General features: G+C 38.1%; 1 protein-coding gene across 1 annotated transcript; it reads right to left on the bottom strand.

Moving 5' to 3' along the window:
• Positions 1–3,769: 3,769 nt before the first annotated feature.
• On the bottom strand, positions 3,770–9,473 carry LOC126588804 (organic cation/carnitine transporter 4-like). The gene is made up of 2 exons (XM_050253928.1): positions 8,923–9,473; positions 3,770–5,069 (listed from the first exon to the last, which is right to left on the bottom strand). Exons 1-2 carry the CDS (start codon positions 9,374–9,376, stop codon positions 3,880–3,882), a joined length of 1,644 nt encoding a protein of 547 aa, XP_050109885.1. The 5' UTR covers positions 9,377–9,473; the 3' UTR covers positions 3,770–3,879.
• Between the last annotated feature and the right edge of the window lie 402 nt (positions 9,474–9,875).

The following is a 9,875-nucleotide window of genomic DNA, read 5'->3' as shown; positions in this document are numbered from 1 at the left end:
CTTGTTGTTGCTTTCTGTCTTGGTGTAGAGTGTAGCTTCACTAGGACTTTTCTGAAATCCTTTCTCAATGAAATATGAATCAATCTCACTGTACCAAGCTCTTGGAGCTTGTTTTAGGCCATAAAGAGCCTTCCTTAACTTGTACACTTTTTCTGGAAACTCTTGATTTGTGAACCCTTGAGGTTGTTCCACAAACACTTCCTCCTCTAGCACTCCATTTAGAAATGCAGATTTAACATCCAATTGATGCAGCTTCCAACCCTTCTTGGCTGCTAGTGCTATCAAGGTCCTTATGGTGTCTAACCTTGCTACTGGAGCAAAGGTTTCATTGAAGTCTACACCAGGTTTCTGTGAGTAACCTTTGGCCACTAACCTGGCCTTGTTCTTTTGCACAGAACCATCTAGATTTAGCTTCACTTTGTACACCCATTTTACACCAATCACAGGCTTCTCACTTGGTCGATTTACAAGTTCCCAAGTGTCATTCTTTTCTATCATTTCAAGCTCTTCCTTCATTGCTTTCTTCCAAGCTTTGTCTTTCTCAGCTTCTTCATACGTTTCTGGTTCTACTACACAGTAATTACATGTAGCATAAATCTCATCCAGATTTCTCAATCTTACTGGAGTTGAACTAGGAGTTGTTGTCTGTGATTGACTTGATTGTGGACTCATAGTAGCTTGCTGTGGGGTCCCTTGTATGTCACCATTATCTGTGACTTCTTCTTGAACTGAGGTCTCTATAGGCTCCCTTGTTTGCCTTTTGTTTAGGTCAATTTGTAGAGAGACACTGTCCTTTTCCTCTACCATTGTATCCCAGTTCCACATTGAGTCTTCATCAAAGATAACATCCCTTGATAGGATTATCTTTTGAGTCAATACATTATAAACTCTGTATCCTTTCTCACTGGTACCATAGCCTACAAAAACACCCTTGTTACTTGATTTCTCCAACTTGTGCCTTAGTTGATGAGGGATGAGATTGTAGCATACTGAGCCAAACACTCTCAGATGCTTCACAGAAGGCTTCCTTCCACTGAACACTTCAAATGGAGTCTTCTTCTCCAATGCCTTAGTAGGACACCTATTCAATAGATACACTGAGGTGTTCACAGCTTCACCCCAAAATTTATAAGGCATGTTCTTCTCATGCATCATAGACTTAGCCATTTCGACTATTGTCCTATTCTTCCTTTCTGCAATCCCATTCTGTTGTGGTGAATATGCCACAGTGAGTTGCTTCTCCAACCCTACATCTTCACAGAATACATTGAACTCATGTGAGGTGTACTCACCACCCCTATCACTTCTTAGTCTTTTGATTTGGTATCCACTTTGCAATTCCACCATTGCCTTAAACTTCTTGAATATTGTGAATACCTCAGACTTGAACCTCATGAAATACACCCAACACATCCGTGAATAATCATCAATGAAGGTTAGGAAATACCTGTTTCCACTGATTGTTGTTGTTCTCATTGGTCCACACACATCTGAGTGAATCAATTCGAGTGGCTTTGTTGCCCTCCAAGCCTTTCCAGCTTCAAATGAATCTCTGTGATGCTTGCCAAACACACACCCTTCACAGATTTCATTGCATTGATCCATTTTTGGTATACCTTGCACCATTTCATCCTTTTGCAGATTTTGTAAGCTTGTCATGTTTAAATGACCAAGTCTCTTGTGCCATAGTTTCATAGAACTTGTCACACTTGCTTTCTTTGCCATTTCTTCTAAGTACTTCAGTACAAGTGGAAAGCTTCTGTTTTTCACTTCCACTTTGGTCACCAAGTTTGATAGGGATCTGTCATCATAGATCTCAACCACAGTTCCCCCAAAGAGTAGGAAATAGCCATGCTCCATCATTTGACCCACACTAAGTAGATTCTCATCCAATCCAGGCACTAGCATCACCTCCCTTATACATCTTCTTCCTTTCTTGGTGTTGATAACCAGAGTTCCTCTTCCAGTGGCTTTGACAATGTTTCCATCACCCATTTTCACTTTTCCAGTGAAGTTTGTGTCGATGTCAATAAGTAAAGACTCATGTGCAGTCATGTGGTTGCTGCAGCCACTGTCAATGTACCACACTTCATTGTTTCTCTCCATTTTTGCATTGAAAGCACAGAACACATTTGCTTCTTCTTCCACTTGATTTGCACAGTTTACTTGTTGCACATTCTTTGATCTGCAGTCCTTCATAATGTGCCCAAACCTGTTGCATTTGTGGCATCTAGGCTTGTCCTTGAACCAACACTCTCCAAGGTGGAATTTATCACAGTGCTTACATTGCTGCTTGGTTCTTGGACCTACATTGGTGTTGCTGCCTTGGTTAGGTCTTGAGTTGTGATACCCTTTTCCTTCCCATTTCTTGCTTTTGCCCTTCCACTGTGGTTTCTGATTGCTTGCACTGGCTTGACTACTAGATCCAACATTGAGTGTTTGAAAGGCTTTCTCAGGTGCAGAGTCAGCATGCCTCTCGAGCCTTTGATCAAAAGCTCTTAAGGATGCCATCACCTCTTGTACACTGAGAGTTTCAGTGTCTTTGGTTTCTTCTATAACACTCACTATTGAATCATAGGGTTTAGTCAAACTAATCAACAGTTTTTGGACAATTCTTTCATTAGGCAGTTCCTCACCATATGTTTTCATCTTGTTTACAACATCAAACAGCCTAGTGAAGTAGTCTTTTAACAGCTCATTTTCCCTCATTCTTGTATACTCAAAATCTCTTCTAAGGGACTGAAGTTTTACCTTTCTAACTTTGGTGTCTCCTCTGTATTCTTGCTGTAAAACTTCCCAAGCTCCCTTTGCAGTCTCTTCATTTGCTATCCTCGGAAAAATGGTGTCTGAGACAGCACCTTGAATGATTCCAAGTGCTCTAGCATCCTCCATCCGATTCTGCTTCAGTGTTTTGAGTTGTGTTTCTGTGAGATCCTCCTCTAGAGCATCGATCTCCATCTCAGGTAGTTCATACCCATGTTGAACCATATCCCATAGATCATAGGATTTGAAAATGGTTGTCATTCTTATTCTCCAAAAATCATAATTCTCCCCATCAAAGACTGGAGCTTTTAGCTCACTGCTACTGCTGGATCCTTTCATTTCCAGAATTGTTTGTTGATTATTGTTATAGAAGACACTACGTTGGTGCTCCCAAGGATCTTATCTTGCACAGATTACGCCCCGAAAGTTGTAAGATCAATAACAAAGCTCTGAGGCCATGATAAAGTTTGTTTGTGTTTCTGTTTTTGATTGAGTGTTTGAATCGGTTTCTTGGGTAGGATAGTAGAGAAATTGAAAAAGAAAGGAACTTGGAGATTGGTTTCTGCTATGCAAATAATGCAGCAGACTTAATTGAATAAGTAGAGTGATTTTTACACAAGAGTATGGTGCATTTCCATCACCCATACTTCTACAAAAGGTGATTGACAAGAGGCTTTAACAACCATTAAGCCTTACTACTCCAGATTACATCCTAACCCTTCATTTTGGGGTTAAATGATTTAATCTGGAGTGTACACTTGTCACTCACACACTTACACAAACATTTAAAAACAAAACTAGCCGTTGGAGACTAGAACCCTTCATTTTCTTTCTTCTTCTTCGATGCAGATGACATCCTTTTGCTCGGGAGTATCTTGCTGCCTTCGACTCCCCGACTCCAGGAGCTGGTTAGCTTCCAACAGTTCATTAGGTTTTCTGTTGACTAAAATTTGGAGGGATTCACATTTTTGCCACAAGGATTGGGAAAGTCTAATAGACGGATCGATGATGGTCAAGCCCAATCATAGCAAACATTTATAATTGTCAACTACTAGCTAAAAGGAACTTCACCCCAAAAACAAAAAAAAAAAAGGCACATGAAGAGAAGTGACAAATTCACACACTTATGCAAGCACCCTCCTTATCCTCCATCCCAGCCATTGTATCATACAAAGGCTTATTCAACGTCTCCGGCAAATAAAATGCAAACATTCCACCCACAACACCACACACGGCAAACACTGAAAATGGCAAACCCCCGCCCAGAACCACCACAAACGGGGCCAAAATCGCCCCCATTTGTGCGGCTTGTGTGGCACATCCAAGCGCTGCATTCCTCACCACAGTTGGAAACAACTCCATGGTGTAAATAAAAAGCAAATTGTAAGTCCCCGCCATCCCAAAAATCCCCAAAATCCCGCACACCATCCGAACAACTTTCCACATCCCAACATTCCCTACCAAGCTCCCAACAAAACAAAACACCCCACTAAACCATAGCGTCCCAATTGCTAATGGCTTCCTTCCATACTTGTCTAGTAAGATTGCTGTGATTGTGAAAGCTGGCATTTCCGCCACGGCGTTGAGTAACACGTTGATATAGAGGTTCGTTTCGAGGTTGACAACGTTCAAGCTCAAACCATAGTACACGACCGAGCACAAGAAATTTATGGCCACAGCTAGGAATAACCGGATTCGGGTAACTGGTGACTTTAGCACATCAATTAGAGAACCACTTATTGCTTCTTTGCTCTCCAATAGTTCCTTGTACGTTTGATCATCCTCATTTGTAGTACTAGTATCATTACTTACTTCTTCATCTAGGGTTAGGACAACTCCCTCAGGAAGGTGGTTCTTGTTGGACTTTGCAATCATGCGCATTAGTTTCATGGCTTCCAATATTCTTCCTCGTACGAGGTACCACCTTGGGGACTCAGAGACAAATGGTAGGACAACGAGCAAGAAGAGCAATGATGGGATTGAGGAGGCAATGTAGAGTTCGCGCCACTGTGGGAAAATATACGCAACGCAAGAGAGGATTGCAATCCCGGTTGAGAAGAAGTAGAACGTGGACATTCCTGCTGCACCACGCTTTGTAGGACCGACAGGTTCAGTAGCAAGGACGAAGGCGCAGAGGCCGACCCCCCCTGTGCTGAAGCCGGTGAGGAGGCGGAAGAGGACGTAGGTCCAGTAGTTTGGGGAGAGTGCCGTTAGACAACCGAAGATGGTGTTCAAGATGCAAACAACGGTTAGGGAGCCTTTTCTTCCTAAAAACGAGTCTGACAAATGCCCAAAAACTCCCGCACCTGAAATGAATGTATGAATATGATATAAATATTAATCTTAGTAGTCAGTTAAAATATAATTGGAAAAAGAGAGTTTATTGTATGGCGTTAATTTATAATATCTAGTACATTGTCTAAATTATATTAAATCTGGTAATATCGGCATAATTAATATCAACAATGTACCAAATGCTATATATATACAGCCAAATCACCATTTACATACACAAGTAGTAGAACAGTATCAAATCTGAAGAAAGAACAAAAAAGAGAAAAAGAATATGCAGCAAGTATTTAGGTATATAATGAAACTTGGCCCTATTACAGAACATGGATTGGGAAAATGGTAGAAGGCATGTTGTAGTTTGGCCCTATCTTCCTAGTGATTTTTGTCGAAAAGGGCACTAACCAAATTTTCCTCTATCAATTTGGTTGCTCTTCTTCTTCATTTTATTTGAAATTTTTTAATACAACGATATATTTATACTAAAAGATGAAAAATTGTGCTAAATCACAGAATGAGCTTTTCATAATAATTTAGTGTCAAATTCATCATCTACTGAATCAAACATATGATCTTTTACTTATAAATGAAGTAAAATATTACTAAAATGTAGTAAAAGATGTCATTTGATACTCTAATTGTATATTATTCATGTGCTTTTAACTAGAATTAGTATGACTTACTAGTATGATTTTATGATAGGATCAAAGCATTGCTGACCAAGATAATAGTGATAATCTATATCGCCAGTTATTGGGAACGCTTTGCACACACACATGTAAAGGAGGACAGATACATGCTACCCGTCGAGGCCTAACGGCCTACTGCTAGGTTATTGTATGCATGCGTTTTGTTTCGATTGAATGATAGTTCAGTCTACTGACTAATCCAAAAAAATAAGAAAAAGAAAACAAAGATGAATATGTATGAATGTTACCAGGGTAGTTGAGTAACATTTTACTTTTTATTTTAAATTTCTGAAACTAATTATAATTAAATTGTGCATTTGCAGGCTTCATTGGTATGAAATCATCTTTAACTCAACCATGTAAACCCATTTATCACCTTTTACTTTTGTTGCATGTGAATTAGCCAGTTAATCAGGATAAAAGACAGTGTGCTCTCGTCTTTACCCTTGAGTTCTAATCTTTTCTCTGTAAATTAAAATATATTGTTTTGTTAGAGAGGAAAAGATAAATTAAGGTCAAATTATTAGTATTTGTTTTCTGTTTTGGGTAGGTTAAAAGGTAAACTAATGTGAGACATAATCATTCAACACTAGGTATAGTAGTTAAAGGCCAAAGAAGTACTCTTGAGTAAGCATGAACGGATATGCCTTCTACATGAAAAAGCCTGCATTTGGATGTGCCCTTTTATGTGGAAAACTCTGAAATTTGTCCAGAACATTTGAGTTCACTTTTAGAAAAGAACGAACGACAGCATCTCCATTCTTTTTCAGTGTTTTTCCTTCTTATCTTCGCTACTTTTGGTAAAGTGGCAACCTCTTCTTCTTTTTTTTTTGGGTGAAAGAAGTGGCATCTCTCTTTAGTTTATTAGATTTTGATAAAGGTGAAATGGCACCGTACATGTTTTATCATGTGAGTAGGCCCCATGTAAAATTGTCTACAAATTTTTCATGTATTTATGTCTTAAGTGATGTTATTCATACGTTTATTTTTACCTCTTACAAGCTATTCTTAATTTCTGGCTGTTAGCAAATGAATTAAATAAGATTAGTGGACAAAAATTAACAAAAGTGTGTAGGAGGTAAAAACGAGTGTGTGAATAACACTACTCTATATAAGTGAAGGAAATTAAACCCTTGGATTTGTCTAATCTTTTCATATATATTTTCCGGTTTACTTCCATTACTTAAGCTAATTCCAAGAGTTTAGTTTACATGTGTGTTTTTGTTTTATATTCCATCTTTGAGAATAAATTTCTACATCGAGTATATGATAACATAATATACAATTAAATGCATGAGATATTTCACTCCTAATATTATGGAGGTCTTTTGTAACAAAACTTCACACCTAAAAATAAGTTATTAAGTTAATATTAATATCAGTGTCTATAGTGGACTATAGTGGGTCTAAGAGTTATGAACATAAATTCATCTAATTGTACGAAAAGAAAAAAGAAACTCGAACTCAAGTGCGTGTTCTAATCAACATGGGACTGCAATTTTCATATATTTTGTTATAAAGATAAAGAATGAGGGAAATTGAACGTAACCTTTTCTGTTATATAAAATGATATATAGCAAGATAAACGAGAAGAACACGTGAGACCTTAGACCTGTTCCATATAAATTTAAGAAATGGACAAAAATGACACCCACGCCGATGATACCCAACAAACAAACTGAAGCTAGCTTGATTTCTTAAATTTGCATGCAGACACGGGAGCCGCATCCGCATCCGCATATTTTGACTCCACGCCTTCACGCTATCGTGTCAGTACCTTAGCTTGTTCCTCTCCAAATTCCAAATATTAATTTGTTTGTTTTACATTCTGGTTTAACCTATGTTAGATGTTTTATATACCACTAGTATGTATCTTTATAATTTATATATATTTTACTGCTTTCTGGCAGTCATATTCTGCCAGCTGCTAGTGATAATGATGACAATATAAGCATAAAACTTTCGGTTATCTCATAGTTTAACGTCATTTTTCGTTTCAATATAATGAAATACTGTGCCAAGATGACAGAAAGTCCATGAAAAATCTCGCTTTGGAGAAACTCTTCTTAGTATTTATCTAACTAGTATAATCTCAACATGGTAATTTAATAAACATAAGTAGTACATCACGTATTATTATATAAGTGAAGAAATTTTTTTTCTTTTTATGTTATTTATATTTTAACACAAAAATTTCACCACTTGTATAGGAACACCTGTGTTTCGATCACATTAAAAAATCTCTTCTCTGTATCTATCCGTAAGGGAATCCAAATCCATGGTGCATCCGTTACTTTCTAAACTACTATTTTGCAATCAAGAAGAGTCCATAACCAGTTTTTCAGCAAGGTAATAATTAAGTGGTTTATGCGTTTTTTTAAGGAAAACTAACGGAAAAATAATAATTTTTAATGAAAAAAGATAAATAAAGGTGTAGTAAATAATATCAGGAAAAAATAAAAATGTGATTTTTCGTTAAAAATGAACAGTACCGAAAGTGTTTCGGTAAAATTTCTTTTCTTTTAATACAAAAAATATTTTACAAAGTAAGAGTGGGGTAATTGGACCAAGTCATACAGGTTATTCATAATAATTTGACTAATCTCTTGGGTTAAATTTTTAAATATTATCAAAGGTATAAACTACTTGACCAAAACAAATAGTTATAAACTACTTTATTATCGCCATTACAATACCAATTAAACAAACATATCATTTTCTCACACAAATCCACAAGTGGAAAAACCTAAACTATCTTCTAAAACTAGTCAAGACAGATCATACCATGTGCTGCAATTGCTTAATCATTGAAAAATGTCTACATGCAGATATATTCACAATAAAACTACTTGGACGATATTTGTAGTTCTTAACGTTGATTGTATCTTCCTAAATCATGAATCTTAGTTTTATAACAGACGAAAACGCTGAGGATGGAAAATAAAATTAAGACGGAAAATAAATGTGTATTGCATTTGTGTGCTTGTTATCTTTGCACATGCAAACATCTTATCATCGACAAATTCGCTATCATACAAGTTGTTCCAAAAACGTAATTAAACCTTCACCGTTGCTTCTAGTTTATCTTATATGTTATATCTTCTCGTGTTTTGATTTAATAATTACAAACTAACAAAGCAATAGATAAACTTGGGGGGAGAGGAAGAGTAGGATAACTGACCAATCATACAGCCGCCGAAGAACAAGGCCTGCGCCAACCCAACCTTATACTTCTCCTCGCAAAACAATCCCCATTCAGCAACGGTCGAGCTTCCTAGACCGCCGATCCACTCCCACGAACCCAGTTTGAGTCCACAAACGGTCTTCGCCCTGGCATCGCAACCCGAACCAGCTGCTCCATCCAAGCACCGCCAAGCCGGTTCACGGTCCGCAAATATCATGACCATGGTGTGGAAGGCCTCCAGAGCCCAAGCCAAGCTGGTCAGCACAAAGTGCTTCATTTGGTACGGACCAAACTCCCCGCAATACTTTTGTAACATGTCGTCGATGCATAGCTTTTCTGATTCAGTCTCTCTGACGGCTTTATTCGCATTGGAGAGCAGAGGCGACCGGAGCTCGTCAGGGCTCTGATCACCTCCCGAATCAGATGACGATGATGATGAGCTAGTGGGCATGTTATAAATTGGCCTAATTAATTTCTTGTGTAAGAGGTGGTGGTGGCGGCGTCTCTCATGTCGAAGGTTTTAGGAGGTGGTCGCTATAAATTGCCATGTATTCGTATATATATGCGCTTGTGTTTTCCTTGTCACTAGAAGCGTGATGCTTTTGGCTTGACACGTGGAGGGAGCTCCAGCCGTTGGTTTGTTGGATCTTGGTCTTTGACTCGCATAGGTATTATATAGAGGAGTGTTTACATTTGTACAGATAACCTGTGATCCAGACGTTTCGTACGAATTATATAATGTCACGCGAATATAAACTTGGACATATATTAATATTCATTATAATGGTGCAAGTGTCTCTCTTAGGTAGGGACTTAGGGGCGGCCTGTGAAGATTACGGAATGTTCTTGGGATCTCTTTCCTTTGCATTACCCCATTTTTCATGAAAGTAATAACTATTCTTTTGTTCTTCGTCGTTCAATATCTCAAGGACAGAGGTGGGTCAGAAAGG

The sequence above is a fragment of the Malus sylvestris genome, chromosome 11, assembly GCF_916048215.2.
Source record: "Malus sylvestris chromosome 11, drMalSylv7.2, whole genome shotgun sequence".
In the NCBI taxonomy this organism is placed as follows: domain Eukaryota; kingdom Viridiplantae; phylum Streptophyta; class Magnoliopsida; order Rosales; family Rosaceae; genus Malus; species Malus sylvestris.
Note: the sequence above shows the minus strand (reverse complement) of the source record. Positions and strands in the feature narration are given on the sequence as shown.